We start from the raw sequence: 25,531 nt of genomic DNA on the forward strand, positions 1-25,531 counted from the left end.
ATACTCCTTTAATCCTAGCACTTGGGAGACAGAGACAGACAAATCTCTATGAGTTAAAGGTCAGCCTCATCTATGAGTGAGTTCCAAAATAGACTCCAATGCTACAGAGAAAACTCTATCTAGGTAAACCATAAAAGAAAAAGAAAAGAGTTTCTTTGCAGTATGATTTTTTTCTCAAGATTTTGAAGCCTGATGACACATACAAAGACTCTAACACATTAGCTAAAATTGTAGGGTTTCTATACAGCATGTGTTCTTTGATGGATGTGTACACTTCTATGACATGCAAACTCTTTACTACATTGATTACAGTAATAAGGTCTCTCTAGTATGTGTTCTTTTATGTATTTGGAGACTACCTCGGCGTGAAAAGGCTTTAACACATTGATCACATTCATAGGGTTTCTCTCCTGTATGAAGTCTTTTATGTGTTTTTAGACTACTGATTTGTGAAAAGGCTTTACCACATTGACTACATTCATATGGTTTCTCTCCAGTATGTGTTCTTTTGTGAAGTTGGAGACTACTGATATATGAAAAGGCTTTACCACATTGACTACATTCATACGGTTTCTCTCCAGTATGTGTTCTTTTGTGTATATGGAGTTTACAGCTCTGTGAAAAAGCTTTATGACATTGATCACATTCAAAAGGCTTCTCTCCAGTATGTGTTCTTTTATGTCTGCGAAGCTCACCAGGACTCCCAAAAGCTTTACCACATTCTTTACATTGATAAGGTTTCTCTCCAGTATGTGTCCTTTTATGTACTCGAAGACTACTGTCCAGTGAAAAGGCTTTACCACAGTGATTACATACAAAGGGCTTCTCTCCAGTATGTATCATTTTATGTACTCGAAGACTACTGTTCTGTGAAAAGGCTTTACCACATAGATTACACTGATAAGGTTTCTCTCCAGTATGTGTTCTTGTATGTATTTGGAGACTATACTGATGTGCAAAGGCTTTACTACAGTGATTACATTCATAGGGTTTATCTTTAGTATGTGTTCTTTTGTGTATTTGGAGGTTAGCACATTTTGAAAAAGCTTTATCACATTGATTACATTCATAGGGTTTCTCTCCAGCATGTGTTCCTTTAAGTATTTGCAGACAACTGGTACCTTCAAAGGCTTCAACATGTTGAACACCATCATATGGCTTCTCTGCAGAATGAATTTTTTCATGCCTTTGAAGATGACTGTAACATGCAAAGGCTTTATCACATTGAGTATATTCAGAGGGTTTCTCTCCATTATGGTTTCTTTCATACCTGCAAAAATAATTGACACATGTAAAAGTTTTACCACGAACATTACACTGATGAATCTTAATATCTGTAGGAATTAATTTTATGATTTTCTTTAATTGTAAAGAGGAATCAGATTTTAAGTTTACATTCATGGTGCTCTCCTTCAGTACGGGATGTTTTGTGTGTTTGAAGATCTTTTGATGTTAAGGGTTTTTTTTTTTTAATGACCCACATTTATAGCATCGTTTTCTACCAGATTGTTATTTTACATGTTTGAAAGGAACTAGACGAACTCAGTTTTAAGTAACCTTACATTCTTTTTGCATTCTTATGTTTTCCTGTAGTGCAATACCTACCTCAAGAAAGTGTACTAGGACAAACAAAAGTAAGTACACAGTCCAACACTCATAGGCCTTATCTTCAGTGTGAGTTTGCTGATGTCTTCCCAAGGAAATTTGAAAACCAATTAAATATAATCATTTAGCATATTCAACAAATCTACCCAGTGTTGAAATACTAAATATCTTTCCTATCTTCTCATTATTCTGAAAGAGATACAGACCCTCTTTCCATTTTGGGAAGCTTACTTGTGACATATGACATTCTTATTAAAGGAAGAATAAATAAATGGTTATCCATTGAATTCACAGTTTGACTTTCTGTTCCTCACAGACATGTGGTGTAGAAATTAATGTTTCTCCACAAGAGCCCTTTTGACTCACATAAACTAAGTCTATCAATAAGTTTGGCAAAGTCACAAGTACATGAGTAACACTGGCTTTACTACAGTCTATATATTTTTTGGACAGTTTTAAACATATACTTATTATCTATTCAATGTATACATGTGTGTTCCTTGTGCAATATCCGAGTGCTATGAAACTAAATGGATTGGCATTTCTACAGCATAGTTCTCATGGGGCTATGATTCAAATGGTAAGAATGATTAAGGTAAGAAATCATTTGTTTCTCTTCTGACTTTAGAGGAATGCCTTGGAAACATAGACCAGTTATGTCTTATTGAGGCATATGATTTTATGAGAAATCAATAATCATCAATATACGTTAAGCTGTGTTTATTTATACTATTGTTTTTCTTTAAATCATCCAGGACAAATTAAAATTTCTTCAGAGACAAATATATACCAAGTTGCAAATAAAAATTACCTTCCATGTTTTCTAGCACTTTGACAATGATCTTCAAAATTATGGTCTTCCCAACTGTAGCCTAATATATAGTAACAGAAAGAAGATAATATATTAATGAATATTGTGCAAAATAGAATATCTTAAGTGAACTATGCCTTAGTTATTTGGCTCATTCTTACTCTTTTTCCAACAAAAATATAGAAAAGTATCAATAAATAATACAGAGTTGTCCCCTTATTTTAAAACGTGAAGGAAAGTTCACAATCTTACCAATAGCCGTGAGGTTCCTGTATGTCTCCAGCATCACATCTTTGTAGAGACTCTTTTGGGAAGGATTCAGCAAAATCCACTCATCCTGAGTGAAGTTAATGCGCACATCTTCATAGGTCACTGAATTCTAGAATAATCCAACCAACAGTAAAACAAAGTGTGATCCTGACATTGGATTCTTCTTTTAAAATGACATCTTTTTATAATGCTGCTGCTTCTCACACTTCTACCATGACATTACAATTAATGTAATCACCAGTCACTTTAGAAGGAAACTGAAGAGGAGGTTCATGTGTGCCATTCCTTGGCCCTTTAAATAGGATACAGCCTTGAGAAAGAAATGCCAATAAACAGATATACAGAGACAGACAGTCAAGCAGATCAACAGTACTGAGAAAACATTAGAGAAATAAAAGAACAATGATTATCTAGAAAAGTGATGGGGAAATTTTGATATACTGACTCTTGCTTTTAATCCCAGCAATCAATGAAAAAGCAGAAGAATTAAATTGAGGTGGATGTCAGTCAAAGCCTATGCAATGAGTTACAGGTAAACCAGAGTTACAAATTAATAAAACCCAGTATCCATCCAAAAAGCATTCAAATAAAAAGTGTAAAAAGAAATCAGAGGATTTACTGAAGTTCTTACACAAAGTTTTGGATTCACTTTAGTCCTACATTCATCTTCCAGAACCTACAGTGACCCAGTTTAAACTGTTGCATACTAAGATCTGAATAAAGAGAGTGCATGTTAAACAGTTACAAATGGACCAAAGAAAACATCAGCGCTACAAATGATGATCATAAATAACGTAGAGTAAGGGAGATGGGTCAGCAATTAAGCAGTCTTGCTGTCCTTGCAGATAAGTGGGCACAATTGCCAGTACTAAAAGGGAGCTTGTAATTATCCATTATTTCAACTTCATAGGTTCTGAGGCCTCTTGTGAGTACCATGAGGAACAGACACGTGTGTGGTACATACCCTTGAATCCAGATACAACCTCATATTCATTGAAAGCATTCAAAAGAAAATAAATTAGAGGCAGGTAGAAAGTCACACCCCTGCAGTGCAATGATTCAGAAGGCAGAGGTATTAATGCCATGGATACTACTCTCCTGGGAAAGAGAATGATACCCTCCACCAAACTTCAAATTTCAAGATGTAGGTGAAGTTCAAGCATAGCAACTTATCCTTGGGGCTGGAGAGATGGCTCAGTGGCTAAGAGCATTGCCTGCTCTTCCAAAGGTAATGAGTTCAATTCCCGGCAATCGCATGGTGGCTCACAACCATCTGTAATGAGGTCTGCTGCCCTCTTCTGGTCTGCAGACACACACACACAGACAGAATATTCTATACTGTATAAATAAATAAATAAACAAACAAATAAATAAATAAATATTTTTTTAAAAAAAACCTTATACTTGACATGTACAAAAACCTACATTCCAGGCTCAACAGACAATAAAACAATAAACATAAAAAAAAAAAAACCCAAGCATGGTAACTCTGACCAAGGAAGTGAAAGATCTATTTGACAAGAACTTTAAGTCTTTGAAGAAAGAAATTGAAGAGGACACCAGAAAATGGAAGGACCTTGCTTGCTCTTGGATTGGGAGGATCAACATAGTAAAAATGGCAATTCTACCAAAAGCGATCTATAGATTCAATGCATTCTCCATCAAAATCCCATCAAAATTCTTCACAGATCTGGAGAAGACAATAATCAACTTTATATGGAAAAACAAAAAACCCAGGATAGCCAAAACAATCCTATACAATAAAAGATTGTCTGGAGGCATTACCATCCCTGACTTCAAACTCTATTACAGAGCTACAGTAATGAAAACAGCTTGGTATTGGCATAAAAACAGAGAAGTCGACCAATGGAATCGAATAGAAGACCCTGACTTTAACCCACAAACCTATGAACACCTGATTTTTGATAAAGGAGCTAAAAGTATACAATGGAATAAAGGAAGCATCTTCAACAAATGGTGCTGGCAAAACTGGATGTCAATCTGTACAAAAATGAAAATAGATTCATATCTATCATCATGCACAAAACTCAAGTCCAAATGGATTAAAGACCTCAATATCAGCCCGAAAACAGTGAACCTGATAGAAGAGAAAGTGGGAAGTACTCTACAACACATGGGCACAGGAGACCACTTCCTATGTATAACCCCAGCAGCACAGACATTAAGGGCCTCATTGAATAAATGGGACCTCCTGAGACTGAGAAGCTTCTGTAACTAAGACAAAAAGGCAACCCACTTACTGGGAGAAGATCTTCACCAACCCCGCAACTGACAAAGGTCTGATCTCCAAAATATATAAAGAACTCAAGAAATTAGACCGTAAAAGGCTAATCAACCCAATTATAAAATGGGGCACTGAGCTGAACAGAGAATTCTCAACAGAAGAACTTCAAATGGCCAAAAGACACTTAAGGTTATGCTCAACTTCCTTAGCGATCAGGGAAATGCAAATCAAGACAACTTTAAGATACCATCTTACACCTGTCAGAATGGCTAAAATCAAAAACACCAATGATAGCCTTTGCTGGAGAGGTTGTGGAGAAAGGGGTACACACATTCATTGCTGGTGGGAATGCAAACTTGTGCAACCACTTTGGAAAGCAGTGTGGCGGTGTCTCAGGAAATTCGGGATCAACCTACCCCTGGATTCAGCAATACCACTCTTGGGAATATACCCAAGAGAGGCCTAATCATACAACAAAAGTATATGCTCAACTATGTTCATAGCAGCATTGTTTGTAATAGCCAGAACCTGAAAACAACCTAGATGCCCTTCAATGGAAGAATGGATGAAGAAAGTATGGAATATATACATATTACTACTCAGCAGTAAAAAACAAGGACTTCTTGAATTTTGCATACAAATGGATAGAAATAGAAAACACTATCCTGAGTGAGGTAAGCCAGACCCAAAAAGAGGAACATGGGATGTACTCACTCATATTTGGTTTCTAACCATAAATAAAGAACATTGAGCTTATAATTCATGTTCCTAGAGAAGCTAAATAAGAAGGTGAATCCAAAGACAAACATATACGTATCCTCCTGAATATTAACCTTCATCAGGCGATGAAAGGAGACAGAGACAGAGACCCACATTGGAGCACCGGACAGAAATCTCAAGGTCCAAATCAGGAGCAGAAGGAGAGAGAGCAGGAGCAAGGAACTCAGGACCGCGAGGGGTGCACCCACACACTGAGACATGGGATGTTCTATTGGGAACTCACCAAGGCCAGCTGGCCTGGGTCTGAAAAAGCAAGGGATAAAACCAGACTCGATGAACATAGCGGACAATGAGGACTACTGAGAACTCAAGAACAATGGCAATGGGTTTTTGATCCTACTGCACGTACTGGCTTTGGGGGAGCCTAGGCATTTTGGATGCTCACCTTACTAGACCTGGATGGAGGTGGGTGGTCCTTGGATTTACCACAGATCAGGGAACCCTGATTGCTCTTTGAGCTGATGAGGGAGAGGGACTTGATCGGGGGAGGGGGAGGGAAATGGGAAGCGGTGGCGGGGAGGAGGCAGAAATCTTTAATAATAAATAAATTAATTAAAAAAGGAGCAAATGGCATTCTCAGAACCAGGAATGAAAAAGGAAGCCTGTCACCATTTCTCAGCCATGTTGCCTTGCCGTGTATGCTAAATGGTGACATGAAAGGAAAGAAAAAGTAAAGATAGCATACTAATAGTATGTGTGCAAATCACAACGCTAAGAAAGGCTTCCATTGCTTTGAACAAAGCACATAGCCTTAGAGAAGGTACAACAGGCAAATACTGTAACCTTGGTGATTCTACCTAAGGATTAAATAGTTATGAATTTGTATTAGTAGGAGCATTGCATATGACTTCAAAATTCATACTAACATTTATTATTTTTACCTTGGATTGTAATAAATATAAATTCTATGATTAAAAAAAAAACTCAAGCATGTTGCTTTGCAATTCCCTCTGTGCAGAAGAAAGGATCATTTGTATTTCTGAGTTGAAGGTAGCATTGTCTAAGGAGATACATTCAAGACTCAGAGCTACACAGAAAAACATGTCTTTCAAAAACAAAAGTAAAAACAAAAAATTAAAATAGAAATCAGAATAGCAGCCGGGCGGTGGTGGCGCACGCCTTTAATCCCAGCACTCGGGAGGCAGAGGCAGACGGATCTCTGTGAGTTCGAGACCAGCCTGGTCTACAAGAGCTAGTTCCAGGACAGGCTCCAAAACCACAGAGAAACCCTGTCTCGAAAAACCAAAAAAAAAAAAAAAAAAAAAAAAAAGAAAAGAAATCAGGATAGCAAAGGCTTAAGAGTGAATAGCAATTGCTTCATCTGCATGACCATTTATAATGGCGGTGAAGTCATAACAAGAGGACACACATAACTAGAAATGGGTTGAGGCTATATACATGTAAATCGAATCCGTGATGTAGGAATTTAATCCAAAAGATTTTTCCTACTAAATGTTTGAAAATAAAACAAAGAAGAGCACCCCGGAGAGACAAGTGTTCAACCACTTCTTCTAATCTGGGACCTTTTCCTTCAATCAACTACATTCTGACCATGATCAATAAATATTCATAGTCATCGCATGATAAAAACGTATTTAGTCTAACTTCAATAATTGTCATAGGCTAGAACAGTTTCTAAAGTGTTTCAGTGTGAAGTCTGTTATAACAATCATGATATTGACTTGACTTGGCCATAACCCAGCCCAATAAAGCCACATCTAATAGTGCCACTCCCTAGGAGATTATTGGGTCTAATTACATTCAAACTACCAGAGTGGTTTATCTGAGTCTTAAGGTAGATAGATTCCCAATTATCTGAAGAACTGCCATATTGGTTACCAGAGTGGCTATACAGGTTTGCATTCCCAGCAGCAATGAAAAAATGTTCTCTTTACTCAACATCCTTGTCAGCATGAGTTGTGTTATTGGACCCAGCTATTCTGACAGGTGAAGGTGAATTCTAAAAGCTCTTTTGATGTACGTTTTATTGATGGCTAAGTATATTGAACATTTAGTTAAGTGTTTCTAAGACAGTTTAGATTCATCTATTTAGAACTCCTTATTTAAATCTGTATCACATTTTTATTCAATTAATTTATTTCTTAATGTGTTGCTTCTTGAGTTCTTTGCTTATGAGTAAGTAAACCCAAACTACATAGACAAACATGATGTGTACTCATTGTAAGTAGATATTAGCTGTTGAGTAAAGACTAATCACAATACAATTTACAGACCCAGACGGGGAAGTGACAAAGATGGCTGTAGCAGGGGGTTCATGGCTCCAAACAGGAAGATTAAATAGACTAGATTTTGTGGGAATTATAGCAAGGATTATAGTAGTGGGGTAATGACTCTGGGACTTTTGGCTATGGAGCATTTAATTGGGTTTTTTACTTGTGAGCAACAGGCAATTTCCATTGGTTTAGAATCTTATTTATTGATATAAACTTAAATTTGAATATGCTCTTATTTTCATCTATACTATTTATATCCTAAGTAAAATTATTTTGTCATATTGTATGCATGCATGCTTCTACCTCTGCTTAAGACATTTTGGATATCAATACAATTTTAGGATGTATTTATCATATACATTTCTACCTCTGATTAAGATACTTATACACTGTTTACACTTTGAGAACATTATCCTCATTTGTTGGACAATTGTTTAAAGATTGTTTAATATTCTAATATGAAGTCTTATATAAGTATAAGTTATATATAGGTACCATATATGAAGTTATATATGAAGACACATATAAGTTATATATAGGTATTAAGAATTAAAGGCCAGGATCTCTGTAAGTTCCAGGCCAGCCTGGTCTACAAGAGCTGGTTGCAGGACAGGCTCCAAAGCCACGGAGAAACCCTGTCATGAAAAAAAAAAAGAACCCAAAATAAAACTAAAAAAAAAAAAAGAATTAAAGGTCATTAGTCATCCATATTTGTCATACTTATTGTTAGACTATCTCTGTCATTTGTTGTACCTTTTGGGAGTTGCTCGATTGCACTTCCTGCTTATTCAGGAAATATTATTTCCCTTCTCAGGTCTTAAATGGAGTTGAAGACTAGATAGCTACAGTTACATTCCTCTCCAATTTATTTATAACACAAGATTTAAACTCCTTAGGATAGGATAATTATTGAAACATTTATCACATTTCTTGCTTAATATTGTTTATGCTTGTTGTAATTCTAATTTTTATACCTGATATTTGTTCTTATTGTATATAATTTGGTATTAGGCTTAGAACTCACTTAAATAAAAGGAGGAAATACTGTAGGAAATCCTACAGTCAGTAGCCTTTAAGTTACCCACTCAATTGGGCGTGGCCTCTATACTATAAGTGCTGAGGTAAAGCATGCACTCACTCTCACATCTGGCTGCAGGATTTGTTTGCTGTTCCCTGTTCGAGCAGAGGACTGTGATTTAAATAAATAACCCTGTATTATCCTCAATTCTGAGCTAGTGTAGGATTTCTTTTTAGCGTCCAGTTTCAAATTTCCAACTACATCATGTGGGGGCAAGCCTGAATGAACAAATGCCTTGCTCTAAAGAGAAATAGATAAACCAACAATGCTTGAAAAAATAAAAAAATGAAATCTGTAATAACGAAGTAAGAGTGGGGAACAGAACTAAACAGAAAATAATGCAGGAATGCATTTAAAGAAATGAAATTCGAAAAAAGATACAAATATTGTGCTTTTTAAAAAAACAATTTATTGGGCTGGAGAGATGGCTCAGCGGTTAAGAGCACTGGCTGCTCTTCCAGAGGTCCTGAGTTCAATTCCCGGCAACCACATGGTGGCTCACAACCATCTGTACTGAGATCTGGCGCCCTCCTCTGGCATGTGGGCATACATGGTGGCAGAATGTTGTATATATAATAAATAAATCTTTAAAAAAAAATAATTTATTTTAAAAACAATAAGAAATACCTCAGGTATATTGACTGTGAAAAATATTAGGACATTTCATTGCAGACTAAATGTCACTAATAATAGATTGATTGGAATAACTCAAATGCACATACAGACTGCTGGGCTCTGTAACCCGACATACAGAGTTACAGTCAATGACTGTTTCTCAGTCCTCACAGCTGACTTTACGGAGTCAAGCAGGATTGAACACATCTGCACAGGACAGTTACCTAACTGGAAACTCAGTATTCACTGGCTCAAGCTAATCTTCCCAAATTATAAAATCACAAATCATGTCTATCTTCATTCACATGACAAAATTAATACATCCTGGCATGTTAAAAAATTACTAAAAATGTATTAGTTATGATTTTTATTGATGTGAAGAGACAACATGACCACCATAACCTGTATAAAGAAAATACTTAATGAAGTTTGCTCATTTCCAGTTCAGAGTTCAGTGAATTTTCATCATGGTGGGGGCAGGATGATGTGGTGCTGGTTACAACGTGGTATGCAGACCACAGGAAGTTGACTGACATGCATGGCTGTATCCAGAACACAGGAAGTCTCCAAGCCCATCCACATTGACACACTGGTTTCAACAAGACCATACCCAATTAAAAAAAAATACCCATACTTCCTAATAGTACCACTCCCGGTGAGATTATAGGGGCCAAATTACATTCAAACTACCACACTGCCAAAATCAGGTCCTTTCTCGTACTTGTGACTCCAGCAGCTGATTTCCTACCATTTTCCCTGCAGCGCTCTCAGTAAACTATTCTTACTACTCTGGTCTGAAGGCAGAAACCATGTTTCACATGCAAATCCTTCTCCTGTGACTGTAATGGATAGTAAATTACATGACTCAAGTGGGTAATTTTAAAAGTCTGAGGATAATACAGTCATTTAAGAATTTTGGAGGGGCTGGAGAGATGGCTCAGAGGTTAAGAGCACTGACTGCTCTTCCAAAGGTCCTGAGTTCAATTCCCAGCAACCACATGGTGGCTCACAACCATCCATAAGGAGATCTGGTGCCCTCTTCTGGCCTGCAGGCACACATGCAAACAGAATACTGACAATACTGTATACATAATAAATAAATAAATAAATATTAAAAAAAAAGAATTTTGGAGGTAGGGGCTGGAGAGATGGCTGGGGCTGGAGAGATGGCTCAGAGGTTAAGAGCATTGCCTGCTCTTCCAAAGGTCCTGAGTTCAATTCCCAGCAACCAGATGGTGGCTCACAACCATCTGCAATGGGGTCTGGTGCCCTCTTCTGGCCTGCAGGCATACACACAGACAGAATATTGTATACATAATAAATAAATAAATATTAAAAAAAAAGAATTTTGGAGGTATAATCAAAAGGATAACAAGGTCATTGACCAGAAAGCAACACACTGGGATAAAGGTCACCTATGTCAATATAGGAGAGCTTGTCTCAGAAATATTTTTCTAAAAGGCTAGAAGTGCAGCTGTTCTAGAATAGTCTTTCCAGAGAGAAATCATTCCATTCACTTGAGAGATTAATAAAGAAAAAGCTTTGTAATGATAGCATGCACCCCTCTCTGGTAAATGCTCAAAGAGGAGAGAGTCGAGAACAAACACTGCATTCCACATGTGCCGCCATTCTTAACTTTCTCTTAGGTTCAGACTCTTGCTTACACTCAGAAGAATTTAAATAGTAACAGGAAATGTAAGTCTAGCCAGTTAGGCAAATGGGAGACTTACAAAGCAAAGATATTACCATAATTTTACATAAGTATACCAGAGTCATACTTTAGTGATACGGCCTGAGGTGGAGCGCCAGAAGATGAGAAAGATTAAAAAAAAAAAAAGTAAAACAAAGAAAAGATAAACGCTGAGGCAGGAGTATTGCATATATGTCTTGTTCCGAGCAAGCAATTGGAATAGCTTCTTGTATACTACTTCCAGAGGAAAATCAAAGTCAGCAGAAATTACCATACAATAGGACAAACTCATGAGACAGTTATTCAAATACTACAGCACAAGGGGATCACAGAATATGTCAAGAATATTATGGATTAAGCCCACAGTGTTCTTGGGACTGATAACTGTAGCTCCACGTGGTGGAAAGAGTATTGTTCTCAGGACTTGAAGACACTGTCCACCCAGACACAGGCTCCAGACCATTGCCACCTCTCCCAAGCACATTCTTGCTTCCAATATAGAAGCTCTATTTTATTTTGCATAGCTCAGGAATTTAGGAAAAACTACTAATACCTATACACTAGGCTGTTCCTGGCTCTACCAAAAAGTCCCCGGGTTTGAGAAGGAGCTATGTTCCATCTCCATGAGGGAGAACTGAAATGAAAAGTGTTGCTTGATCAGCCCAGTCCTCTGCACAACAGTGTTTTCCTTTTCAAACAGCTGAAACCTGCTCTCATCGTGGGCATCTGGCAGAACATTAATTTTTCATAGAAGAAAACTGGGTATTTATGGCAGACCATGCCCTCAAGTTCATTGTGACCCTGTAATGGCCCCTTGAGCAGCTTGTGAGAGGCCTGTTCTTTGATAGGGGAATAGGCCACGTGGCTGTTTGTAAATCAGCATTGTCTACTGTGTCCTGGACTAGAGCCAAATGTTTGGGCAATCCTAGAGAACAAATACGTCTCCTAGCATCCTAATCTCTAACAGGCCTAGTTAGCATACGATTTATCTTTAGGTAATTTAAAGGCAGGCTTCCTCAGGTAAATATCTCCTAAGCATTGGTGAAGCCTTCATATCAACAATTCTACTCTTCCGCATCACAGCTTAGTAGTGGAGGAGGAACGAATGCAAAAATGCCATTTACAAACTCCACAAAATTAACTCCAAATGGCTCTTATTCCTAAATGTTAAACACAAAATGCCGAAGTTCTGGGAGAAGGTAGAAAAACTCTAGAAGTTTGACTGCTTGGCTACCATATGCATCAAAATCACGTTGATATTGACTACAAAGAAGTTTCTACACACAGATCCCTCCTCGAAATGCTTTTTACAGATGCAGCCCACAGAGGAATTTTTCAGAGACCGGAAACTGTGGCTGAAGAGTTGCAAGTCCCACATGGGGCCTAAGAGAACCCTGACTGTGGCCTTAAGCTCCCACTCAGGCTCAGTGAGAGATCGGCAACACAGCCCCACATAGCTCACCTTCCTCTCCTCTCCATATCGGGACAGCAGCCCTTTGCTCACCATGTCGTGGCTTCCACGTTCACCCATGCTCTCCTCACAGTTCCCGGCTCACTCACAAAACAGTGCACGATCCACTGAGGCATGGTCCGCTTTAAAAAATCAAGCCTATTATATGGCGCCAGGAAGTCCCACCTGACTTTTGACTGACAGGTCAGCTTGGAGGCTGTGATTGGCTAGTGAGACTTGAGTGACAAGAACAAATCTCCCAGTGGCACAGTGTTCTTAAAGGCACAGCGCAGCAGTCCTTGGTTCTGGCTTCCATGCTAGAACCAGAATTTATGGATCTGTAGAGATATGAATGTCAATATCATTAGCTTTGTCTCCAGTAGATGGCCGAGGTATCTTCCTGCAGCCCATAGGCACATGGCCTTCTTCCTCTCGGACACAATGTGCCCGGCTTGCACAGCCCATTACACACTATGGAGTGGAGTGATTCTCTTGTTCAACAGATGGAAGGGTGCCCTGAATATTACAAAATTATGCATTTAGAATACAAAAGTTGAAGTTCGTTCTGTGGCTTCAGGCTGGCATCAGGAGAACTAAGGGTAATTTTTACCTGATTGACACAGATACTTCTGACAACCATGAGAGCAATTCAGGAACTACATCACCAACAACATACTATATTTTTCTCCTGAAAGAAAACTAGTTGATACATCCAGGATTTTAATTCCTGAATTTGTGGTCCAAATCTTAAGAAAAGAATAATAATAATAAGAATAATAATGCGTTGTCTCATAGTAGTTGAACACCTGGAGAGACCAGGGCTAGAAGAATGCCTTTATGGGCAGTATGATGAGTCAGCACATCTTCCTCAGTGAGCAGGTGAAAAAAATCCTTGCATTATTCAGGGTTCTTTACTTGAACAGGACTGGTAGAATGAAATTCTTCATATATGTAGAAGGTGGATTTATTAGAATGTCTCACGGGTTGTGGTCCAGCTATTCCAACAATGGCTACCTACTAATAGAAAGCTGAATGAAAATCCATGAACTAGATGTCTCAGCAGATTTGCAGTATACATGAGAATTCCAAAGATGAAGGCTCTAAATCTATTAAAGGAATAAACTTCCTAGTCAGATATGGAACCAGCAGAGAAAGAGAGAGAGAGAGAGAGAGAGAGAGAGAGAGAGAGAGAGAGAGAGAGAGAGAGAGAGAGAGAGAGAGAGAGAGACTGAGTTATGGCAAGCAGACAAATAGAGACAGTGCTTTTTTTCTTCAATATCCCTATTAAGTAAACTGCACCAGAAAGGGGGGAGGGGATGCAGATTATAAATGGATATTTTTGTTTGATCGATTTTCTTGATTTTTTTTTTTTTTAGACATTGTTTATCTTTGTTGACCTGGATCACATTCTCTAAACCAGGCTGTTCAAAAATTCAGAAAATCCAACTGCTTCAGTTTCCCGAATGCTGGGATTAAAGATCCTCACCACCACCAATTAGGAAAGGTGGATATTTTCACCTCAAAAGATCCAAATTATACGGCGGTGGCCCCGTGATAGGTTCGGCCTCGCACGCACCGCAGCCATGATGCCCAAGAGGGAGGTTAGCGCGGTTGGAGCGGCGAAGGCGGAGCCCAAGCGCTGCTCCGCGAGGCTGTTGGCCAAGCCCGCCCCAGCCAAGGTGGAAGCGAAGCCAAAAGAGGCCGCGGGAAAGGTAAATCATCTGATAAAAAAAAAAGGCAAGCAAAAGGGAAGCGGGGAGCAAAGGGCAAACAAGCTGAAGTGGCCGACCAGCAAACCACGGATCTGCCCGCAGAGAACGGAGAGACCGAAACCAGAGTCCAGCCTCTGAAGAAGAGAAAGAAGCCAAGTCCGACTAACCATCCATCATGTCTGTCAGTGTCCCCGCCTCCCTTCTTGTACAATCAATCCAGATGAATATTTTTATCAACTATTTTGTAAATGCGAGTATTTTAGTAGCTCTAGAAACATTTTTAAAAGGTGGGGAGAAATCCTGCCTCATCCCATTTTTTAAGTGTAAATGATTTTTTTAAGAGGTTAAATCACTTGCTGGTTGTTTATTTTTTGGTACAACCAGAAAATAGGATACTAAATCGAGAGAGGCTGTGACTGTCTCGGGGGTCACCATAACATTCCGTAGAGGGGCTAGTTTTATATCCTACAACACAAAGCATATACTAAGTGGTAATTTGGAGTCTCGGTTGTGCGTTTGTGTCTGAAATATTTTCTGTTATATCCGGTGTCGTGTTTTGTAGAACTGTTGGTTAAAAATCCACTCCTCGGTCCTTGCCCTGTCAGGACTGTCTGCCCATGGCAGTCCGTTTTCCTAACAAGTGTAACAATGTGCTGGGAAACATTGAACTTTAGAGGGTGCCTGTGTGTGGCATAAAATGGTGAGTCAGTGGAGTTGAGGATTGTGAGCATTTGATTGTTATGTGAGGTCTTGGGGAAGACTTGCCGAGTTTGGGGATGGAACATCTCTTGGAATAAGTTCAAAGAGAAACAATACATGGCTCTTTTGGGTACGTGAACACAATGTATGATTCCTCAGAGTTTGGGTACATGTTTTAAGAATTGAAATGTCTGTGTACTTTACTCCTCAACCAATAAAATCTCCGTTGTGAAAGAGTAAAACAAAAAAAAGATCCAAATTATAGGTGAGTCTTCCCATTTTGAAACCTTAAATAAGAAAAACCCCTAAAGGTGTACCCATGTTTTGAGTTTTAATTAATTTCATAGGTAGACAGATTGAGTACCTAGAACACACTTCAGCCAAAAGTGAAGAAATGAGACAGCTTACTTACCTCAGGTGACAAGGAGAACATGGGTATTACTTCCAAAGCAAAGCTGTTCCTAAAGAAGGAAAGCATGGAGATTTTACTTATAGAATCTGGACATGTTCCTGTGGAATTCTGCCTAATTCCTAAGCATAGTCCGTCAACAAATCCACTTCTAAACATGATCAACATGATCACAGTGTAAAAAGAGAGATATTTAGGGACATTCTTATCTATAACTCATGCAGGAACCTATGTAAATTTTTATAAAATGAAAAGAAATTCCCTGGCAAGTTTATCTTACACTAAAACTTCTGAGTTGAGAATCAAATAAAAGAGACTGTGAAGCAGAATGCTTGGAGCCTTTTTGTTATGTTTGATAACATAATTGTGATGCTCGATCTAAAAGTTATATGTGGTAATGACACAACTCTCCATATCCAAATGACAGAGAACACAAACACAGATAACATCAGGGAAGAGTCACCTAACAGTAATCTGTTATTAGAGGAACGGCTCTAGTGATCTTCTTTAACCTGAGCACCAGCTGCTTTAGTCTCTGAGCAGGCTGCCTCAGAAGAAGGCCACAGCTGCTTCCATGAAAGACCAGAATTAGTTTATTTAACTAACCCTGCCTGCTTCTTGTCTCAGGGTTGTGGCATTACTCTAGAGAATTTGACTCTTTACTTTTTCTAAACTAGAAATTATAGTTATATATGTATTGTTTGCATCTGTATGTGCACAGTAATTACAGAGGTCAGAAGAAGGGACAATAATCCAGAGACTACAGTTATGCCAAGTCTTACCTACCATGTGGGGTACGGAATGGAACTTCAGTCTTCTGTAACAGTACCCAGAGCTCTTAATTGCTGAGGCATCTCTCAAGACCCACTTCTTTCATTTAAAATTTATCTCTGCACATTATTAATTAAAAGACATAACATCACTTTCCTCTATTTTGCCTTTCCTCCATCTCTTACCAAATATTTCCCTTGTAATGTCTCACCTGCTAAGTATGTGTGAACAAATAGGCTGAAATATCAGATTACAGTCTGATGAGTTTGTTTTATTAGTTGTAGTTTTGTGGTTTAGGGGCTGACAACACTGTATTTTATAAACAATTAAGAACTTCAGCCCTACTGGTGGCTTATTCTATCACATAGAGGGGAATTAAACTGTTTTAAATCAATATCAGGAGTCTGACTGTGATTAGGTTGTCTTGGACAGGAAACAATGAAGAAGAGAAAACTTGGGGTGGGAAATACCTTAGTAGTTAAGAGGACTGAAGATTCTTCCAGAGTAACCAGGTGTCATTTCCAGTACATGTTGAAGCTCAGTACTCTCTGTAACTGTTCTTACAGCATCTGCTGGCCTCTTAGACACCATACATGAATGGGACACAAAGACATGCAAACTAGAAAAACACCCATACATATGAAATGAGTAAAAATAGTTTTTAAAAGTAATCACAACAAAACCATAAGACAAGTGATATACACCAAAGAAATTATTTTTTCCAAAATTCTTTTAGTACCAGTACTCCAGACAAAGTGAAAAGAATATCATTGTGAGTTTCAAAATATGTGCTATATAGTCTATATAGGCACACACACACACACAGAGAGAGAGAGAGAGAGAGAGAGAGAGAGAGAGAGAGAGAGAGAGAGAGAGAGACAGCACACAAAACTGAATAACATTCCAGATAGCAGAATTAGAAAATTGGGGCAATATAATACTTTTTAAAATCATTTCAGGTGTGAGATGGGGAATAATTAATGTTAGGTTGAAGTAGGAGATTTGAGAGATTTGAGATATTAAAAGGTGGACAACATTGGAAAGTCAGTGTGGCAACTTCTACTAATTCCACCTGGAGGGAAAGAACTTGGGAAGGGGATAAAGTTTATAAGACTTTGCAAATTAAGAGATGGGATGAATTGTTCTGGGAGAAGACAGTTTTGGGTGACCCAAAATTTAGTTTCTTTGACTCATGAATAAGAAGCTCAGTGGCCACTAAAGCACATATGCAGGGTGCCCAGCCCTGAGTAGTGAGGTCCAGCTTCTTTTATTTGTACCCTACAGGTGAAAAAGAAGATCCCAGCTGATGTCCTAGGACACCAAGGACATATTCCTTCTCTATTACATAGAGGGAGAAAGGACATGTTAAATCTGGGGTATGAAGAGCTGAGGCCTGGATATGGGCTTGCTGGAGTCTCTGAAAGGGTTTAGTAATGGGATGGAGAGGGAGCTCATGCAGAGAGCCAAGAGCTGCCTCATATAAGGGCAGGCGAGGAGAGAAAAAGAGGGGATACAGGAACGCAGGAAGCCAGCTATTCCTAACAATGATAAAACGTCTTCTTTTGTGGAAGAAACGGTAAGGGACTGAATTAGTTTCCTTCTGTCTAGGGTAATAGCCTTTTGAGTTGGAATTATAGTTAATCCCAAATAAATGACCTGAGGGGGTAGACAGTTGGGCCTTAGAAGGTGAGACTCGATAGCCCCTTTTGGACAGGAAATTTAAAAGAGCATAGGTATCGGTTTGCTGATCTCCAAAGATGGACTGCAAAGTAAAATATCACATACTGTTTGAGTTAAGACTTAGGGAGAGACAGTGAGAGAAGGTCTGAAGCTAAAGCCTGACCAAAGAGGTGTGGGCTGTCCAAGAATCCTTAGGTGAGTGTCAGGATCAGTCCAGGTGAAGGCAAAGATGTTTTGAGATTGTGAGCTGAGAGGAATAGAGAAAAAGGCATCCTTGAGATCTAGAACTGAGAAGTGGGAGGTGTCTGGGGGGATAGTGGGAAGAAGTGTGTAAGCATTAGGCACTGCGAAATGAAGAGGGACCACTGCAGAGTTAATAAGCTGGAGGTCTTTAACCAGGCAATAGGTTCCATTAGGTTTTTTAACCAAGTATAGGGGTGTTAAAGGAAGAAGAGGTGGGGCAAAGTAGGTTTTTTTTCTAAAGGTTAGAGAAAATAGGATTAAGTCTCTTAAGCCCCTGGAGAGAGAGGGGGTACTGAGCTTGGGTAATGTACTTAGTAGGATCTTGTAATTGAATAACGATGAGGGAATGGTGTTTAGAAACAGAGGGATTTTGGGTGTCACAGACTTGGGGGTCATCCTGGGAGGCTGGTAGAGGAAAACATTGGTAGAAGTAAACATTGGGGCTGGAGACTGGGAGGCTAGAAGGAGGAGGAGTAGAGCAGCTGGCAAGTTGGTGTAAGGTGAACAGGAGCAAATGAAATGGAAGCTCCTACGTTTGCTAAAAAAAAAAATCTCTTCCCATAAGAGGTACTGGGAAAGTTGGCATGACTAAAAATGAATGAATGAGATAAAAACCCCTAAAAACACAGTTAAGTGTTAGGGTCTGCTGAGGTAGGAAAACCAGGAGAGGTAGGCCCCTAGAACTCCTTCAGTACCAAGTATGTGGCTCTGGTGTTCAAAAGAAAAGAGATGGGCCTTCCTAATACCATGATGTTTACCCATGGCTCCCTGTTACAACTGACAGTTGTGGTTGGGTCCACAGTTTTACTAGTTGTTGGTCATAGGGAGAGATTTGTCTATTTAGAATATTCTTAGTCCTCCGAGACAGGCACATTATTGAAAGGATCGGGACTTTGAAAATTTATTGCCCATGTGGTGACCTGAAAGTATCAGTCTGTAGGAAAATATCAATGATAGGTAAATATAGTTGTCAAAAAAACAAAACAGTAGAAGATCTGAAGGGGGTGGATCACCACAGTAGAGCGAACTTGTCTTCAGGTACAGCACAAGCATTGCCCTCTCTCCATTTGATCTGATTTCCACATGCAGAGCAACCCCACTAACAACTCACTGCTCCACAGCTCTCTGTAAATGCCTGATTGTCCAAGTCTTAGAGGGATTTCACTTTAAGTCCCAGAATTTCTTAAAAATCTGCATTTCATTGGGAGTCACCACAGGTCAAGGCTCCTGCAAAACTGAAAACTTTACAGTCATCAGGGAAGCAGACTATGACCACAATCAGAAAAGTCATTCTTCTTGACGGCAACTTACCTTTATTTCCTTAAAGGAAGTGTAAACTCCAGCAGGGGACCCCCTGACGTTTATCCTTGTGCTCTCCCATGGCTGACTATTTACCACTTTTGGGCGAAATTCAGTCTTGTGGTTTTATCGTGTCAGTCACATTTGAAAGACTTGTATTATCAGTTTCTCTCCTCAAGAGTTTTCCTTGTTTAGTGGAGATTTGGGCTCAGAGACATCTTTGTGCACCATGTCTAAGTTCGTTTATGATGCTATTATCCGTCTTGTATTTCTTTTGGGTCCCAAGGAGTGAGGTAGAGATGAACTCAGGATCACCCATTCACACCTCACTGCTATAATGACATGCTCATAGGCTGAATAGATGGCTCAGCAGATGAGAACACTGGCTGCTCAGCCACAGGGCTGGACTTGGAATCCCACAACCACCAGAGGAGCTTACTACTCTCTTTAAATCCAGTTACAGGGGATCAGATAGCCTCTTGTGGCTCCACTGGTCCCTGGCATCCACTTGGAATATACACTGAGAAATTCAAGTCATCAGGGTTAGCAGCCACTTAGTCCACAGAATAACACATTCCACAGAAAAGGAAAAAAAAAAAGATACCAGTTTATCATTTTAAATTGTTAGATTTTATTATTCAAATTCTGTTTTCTTCTATCCTGCAAAGAAAACATGTTTACAATCTGAAAAGAAGGCAATATTTTACTGACTTAATGTTTCAACTTATCAGGGTGATGCCCCAGTGGGAAATGTGTATGGTGTGCAAAGCTGGTGACCTAATCTTGATCACCATATGAAGTGAGACAAAAATCAACCACATAATGTTGTCTTATGGTCTCCACATATCTGTCAGACCTAAAACCCTAGAATCATATTACACATACATATAATAGAAGCTTTTAAAAATACATATTATTGATATTACATTATATGGCATCTATAGATCATTCCCTCAGAAGAAAGCAATTCCATTAGGACTTCAAGCTGTACTGTGAAATATGCAATTGATGACTGATCATCCGACATTATTACATCTCTACCAGTCCGATGTAGAGGTTGGTTTGAATCCACATTTGAGGTATTTAAGATTTTTTTATATTCTCTATTAAGCATGTTAACATTAACTTTGTTAAAATATGTTGACAAAACAGCAAATGTTTGAATACATCATGTACCATTAGATTTACACTCAAGAGACTAAGTCTTGAGGTTTCTCAGTTCAAATATATCCATAATTACTGACATACAAGCTAGGCTGGGTAACAAACATCAAGGGAATTTGTAAAGATATGAAAAACAAAACCAAGAACAACAATCCTCTACCCTTTCACAGACACCCTTACTTGAAAAGCATGATCACACACTGCCTGATATTTAAATAAGCAATGTAACACTTAGATGATGGGCATCTGATTCTTAACATTTCAGCAGAAAAAATACCTATCACTAAGTTAAAGCACTGTGGGAGATATACAAAAGTCACAGAAGGAACACAAAGAGCACAAAATAAACTTCAATAAATGGGTTTGTGAAACATATAGAACACTTTAATATCTGTCTCAAATGCTGAAATGTAGAAATCACAATGCAGTGATCTCCACCATCAGTCTTCAGTGATAATAGTAAATAATTAACTTTCTTCATAATAAAAAAGACATGAAACAAGAATTTCTTAAAACTACAGACAATTGTGATGTCTAAAGTCTTTACCAAATCATTTATATAAAGAGGCTTTTTCTCTTGCAGTTCATTCCTTTTACCTGATATCAAGATGATACAAAAGTCGTTAAAATATTTATAGGGCTAGAGACATGGACAAGCAGTTATGTTCAGTTCATTACCAGCAAAAAAAATTCAGGTTTTTGAGAATTTCCTGTAGATCCTGCTACAGGAATACACAAAAGTCTAACCTTCTTGAGAACAAGCACAAAGATTCCCAGACCATACAATGACATCATATAATTAAAATCAAAACAAATCTACAAGCAAATAGACTTTCACTTGTCTCCTCTGAATATTCATTCGTGTAACACAGGTGTTGAGGCATTTAAAGGCTTACTATCAGAGTTTTCTTCGTCATTCATGGGGTCGTATAATAGAATGCAAGCATGGAGACTTGGAGTTAAAGAAATAAATCCTTCTCAATTGGTGGCATCATTTGGGATGTTTTAAAAAACACGGTTCTTCTGAAAGAAGTTTGTCATTGGGGTTCTGCCTGAGATTGTACATCCACACACCATTTCAAGTTCCTATCCCTGGCTCATGCTGCAGGCTAAGGATGTATGTTCTTAGCTTCCCAATGTGGCTGCCATGTCTGACATTTGACATGATACATTTATGGTGATCATATAACCCTCTGGAACCCAGGATCAACTTAAACTCTTTCATAAATTGACATACACATTATGTTTTATCACAGACAAAGATGAGGCACTCATACACATCTATAAAATTTTACATCTGGATAAGTGTATTTATGTAATTGAAGAAAATATTACACAATGCTTGAACCTACACCTGTAGATTTTTTTCTTTACAATCTTATATAAGTAACTATGTGTTGACTGAAGATATTACCAAAAATTTATAGTCATATTCCCTTCAGTATGAATTTTCTCAGTGCCTCAAAGGGTATTGCAATATGCAAAGGCTTTAATAGACCTACTATTCGAAAGTTTTACTCTTGTATAAAGAATACTAAAAAGAGGAAAACTTTACCACACTCATTACACTAAATTAGTTCCTCTAGCCAGAGTCTGGTGGCATACCCCTTTAATCCCAGCACTCAGGAAGCAGGGATGTGTGAAACTCTGTTACTTCAAGGCCAGTCTGGTCTATGACAGACTCCCAGTGCTACAAAGAAACCCTGTCTCAAAAAACTTAAAAAAAAAATTTCTCTGCAGTATGATTTTTTTTCTCATGATTTTAAAGACTGATGATACCTACATAGGCGTTATTGCACTGGCTAAATTTATAAGGTTTCTATTCAGTATGTGTTCTCTGTTGGATGTGAAGACTTCTACAACATACAGTGGCTTTACTACATTGATGGCATTTATAAGATTTCTCTCCAGTATGTGTTCTTTAATGTTTTTGGAGACTACTAAGGTGTGAAAAGGCTTTATCACATTGATTACATTCATAGGGTTTTCCCCCCATACGTGTTGTTTTGTGTCTTTGGAGTTTGCAGAGCTGTGAAAAAAAAGCATTATACATTGGTTACATTCAAAGGGCTTCTCTCCAGTATGTGTTCTTTTATGTCCGTGAAGCTTGCCATGACTTGCAAAAGCTTTACCACATTGATTACATTGACAAGGTTTCTCTCTACTTATGTGTTCTTTGATGTACTCGGAGATGACTGTTCTGGGAATAGGCTTTACCACATTGATTACAGGTGTAGGGTTTCTCTCCAGTATGTGTTCTTTTATGTATGGAGAGACAATAGAGATATGCAAAGAATTTACCACATTCAGTACATTCATAAGGTTTCTCTCCAGTATGTATTTTTTTATGCTTGTGAAGTGTGCCATAATCTGCAAAAGCTTTATCACATTGATTACATTGATAAGGTTTCTCCCCAGTATGTGTTCTTTTATGAATTTTGAGATGATGCAGGTGTGCAAAGGCTTTACCACATTCAGTACATTCATAGGGTTTCTCTCCAGTATGTGTTCTTTTGTGATTTTGGAGTTTAGAGTGTTGTGAAAAAGCTTTACCACATTGATTACATTCAAAGGGCTTCTCTCCAGTATGTGTTCTTTGATGTATGCGAAGATAATTGTGATATGCAAAGAATTTACCACATTTAGTACATTCATAAGGTTTCTCTCCAGTATGTGTTCTTTCATGTCTGTGAAGCATGCCATTGTCTGCAAAAGCTTTATCACATTGATTACATTGATAAGGTTTCTCGCCAGTATGTGTTCTTTTATGTGCTTTGAGATGACTCGGGTATGAAAAGGCTTTGCCACAATGATTACATTCAAATGGCTTCTCTCCAGTATGTGTTCTTTTATGTTTTTGGAGCTGATCATGACTGGCAAAAGCTTTACTGCATTGATTACATTCATGGGGTTTTTCTCTAGCATGTGTTCTTTCAGGTATTTGGAGACAACTGGTACCTGCAAAGTCTTCATCATATTGAACACCATCGTATGGTTTCTCTGCAGAATGGCTATTTTCATGCCTTTGAAGATGAATGTAACATGCAAAGGCTTTAACACATGCAGTATATTCAGAGGGCTTGTCTCCAGGATGGCTTCTTCCATCCCTGCAAAGATAATTGACACATGTAAATGTTTTACCACATGCATTAGACTGATGAATCTTAATATCTTTATGAATTAATTTTATACTTTTGTCTAATTATAAAGAGGAATCAGATTTTAAGTTTTGCACTCCTGGTACTTTCCTTCATTATGGAGTGTTTGGTGTCTATGAAGAATCTGTGATGGTAATAATAAGAGTCATCATTTCTTAGACCACATTTATAGCATCATTTTATATGAGATTTTTTACATATTTGAAAAGAACCAGATGAACTCAGTTTTAAATAAGCTTTACCATATTTCTATAATATAATACATACTATATAAGAAAGTGTGCCAGGACAAACAAAGTAAGTATACAGTCCAACACTCATAGGACTTTTCTTCACTGTGAGTTTGTCTTCCCAATAAAGTTGGAAAACTAATTAAATATAAACTTGAATCACATTCAAATAATCTATTCAATGTTGAAATACAAAATACCTTTCACATCTTCTCATTATTCTGAGTGAGGTCCAGTCCTTTCCATAACCTGAATGTTCACTTGCTCGTGTTCAGAGTGACATATGATATTCTTATTAAATGAAGAACATTTTTTTTTCATTGAATTCACACAGCTTCACTTTCTGTTCCTCCAGCTTATGTGGTACAGGGATTAAAGCTTCTCCCCAAGAGTCTTTTTGACTTTCATGATCTCACCCTTTCAATAGGGTTAATAATATCTCAATTATTTGAGTAACTCTACCTTTACTACAGACTGTTTACTTCTCAGACAGATTTTGACATGTACTTATTATCTATTCAATGCGTATGCCTTGTATAGTATCAGAGTTGTATGAAACTAAATGGATTCGCTGTTCTATAATATAGTTATCAAGGGGCTATAATTCAAATGGTGGTGTCAGATAAGTCATTGTTTATTTCTTTTCTTTATTAGAGGAATGCCTTAAAAACACTGATATTGCAGCATATGATTTTGTGAGAAATTGATAATGATCAATATACTTTAATCTGTTCATATTTATACTGTTGCTTTGCTTTAAATCTTCTAGGACACATTACAATTTCTTCAGAGGCAAATTTATATCCAGTTGTACATGAAAATTACCTTTCATGTGTTCTAGGATTTTGGCAATGTTCTTCAAAACTATGGTCTTCCCAACTGTAGCCTAAAATATAGTACCAGAAAAATATAGGATATATTATTGGGTATTGTAAAAAAAATAATAATTTAAGTGAACCATGCCTTGGTTATTCAGGTCATATCTCAAACTTTCTCCAACAAAATCACACAAGAGTATAAGTAACCAAGACACAGTTGTCCCCTTCTATAAAAATGTAAGGGAAAGTTTACAGTCTCACCTATAGCAGTGAGGATCCTGTATGTCTCCAGCATCACATCTTTGTAGAGACTCTTCTGGGAAGGACTTAGCAAAGCCCACTCATCCTGAGTGAAGTCAATGTGCACATCATCATAGTTTATGGTATTCTACAATAATAAAACCAACAGTAAAACAAAGTCTGATCCTGATATTGTAAATGGATACTTCTTTTACAGTAATATATTCACATAATTCTGGTATGTCCCACACTTCTTCCATGACATAGGTATTATAACTACCTATGTATATTACATAGGTCATTACCATGTTACTGTAGAAAGAAACTGAA

General features: G+C 38.0%; 2 protein-coding genes and 1 pseudogene across 2 annotated transcripts; 1 reads left to right on the forward strand and 2 right to left on the reverse strand.

Annotated features, from left to right (window-relative positions):
- Positions 1-306: 306 nt before the first annotated feature.
- Positions 307-2,702, reverse strand: LOC142849933 (uncharacterized). Its single transcript, XM_075972819.1, has 3 exons — positions 2,669-2,702; positions 2,417-2,477; positions 307-1,270 (listed from the first exon to the last, which is right to left on the reverse strand). The coding sequence occupies exons 1-3, from the start codon at positions 2,700-2,702 to the stop codon at positions 307-309; spliced, it is 1,059 nt and encodes a 352-aa protein (XP_075828934.1).
- An 11,662-nt stretch (positions 2,703-14,364) lies between these two features.
- LOC142840230 (non-histone chromosomal protein HMG-14 pseudogene) lies at positions 14,365-14,693 on the forward strand (annotated as a pseudogene).
- Positions 14,694-22,916: 8,223 nt separating this feature from the next.
- Positions 22,917-25,256, reverse strand: LOC142849940 (uncharacterized). Its single transcript, XM_075972830.1, has 3 exons — positions 25,223-25,256; positions 24,969-25,029; positions 22,917-23,862 (listed from the first exon to the last, which is right to left on the reverse strand). The coding sequence occupies exons 1-3, from the start codon at positions 25,254-25,256 to the stop codon at positions 22,917-22,919; spliced, it is 1,041 nt and encodes a 346-aa protein (XP_075828945.1).
- Between the last annotated feature and the right edge of the window lie 275 nt (positions 25,257-25,531).

The sequence above is a fragment of the Microtus pennsylvanicus genome, chromosome 1, assembly GCF_037038515.1.
Source record: "Microtus pennsylvanicus isolate mMicPen1 chromosome 1, mMicPen1.hap1, whole genome shotgun sequence".
NCBI classification, from domain to species: domain Eukaryota; kingdom Metazoa; phylum Chordata; class Mammalia; order Rodentia; family Cricetidae; genus Microtus; species Microtus pennsylvanicus.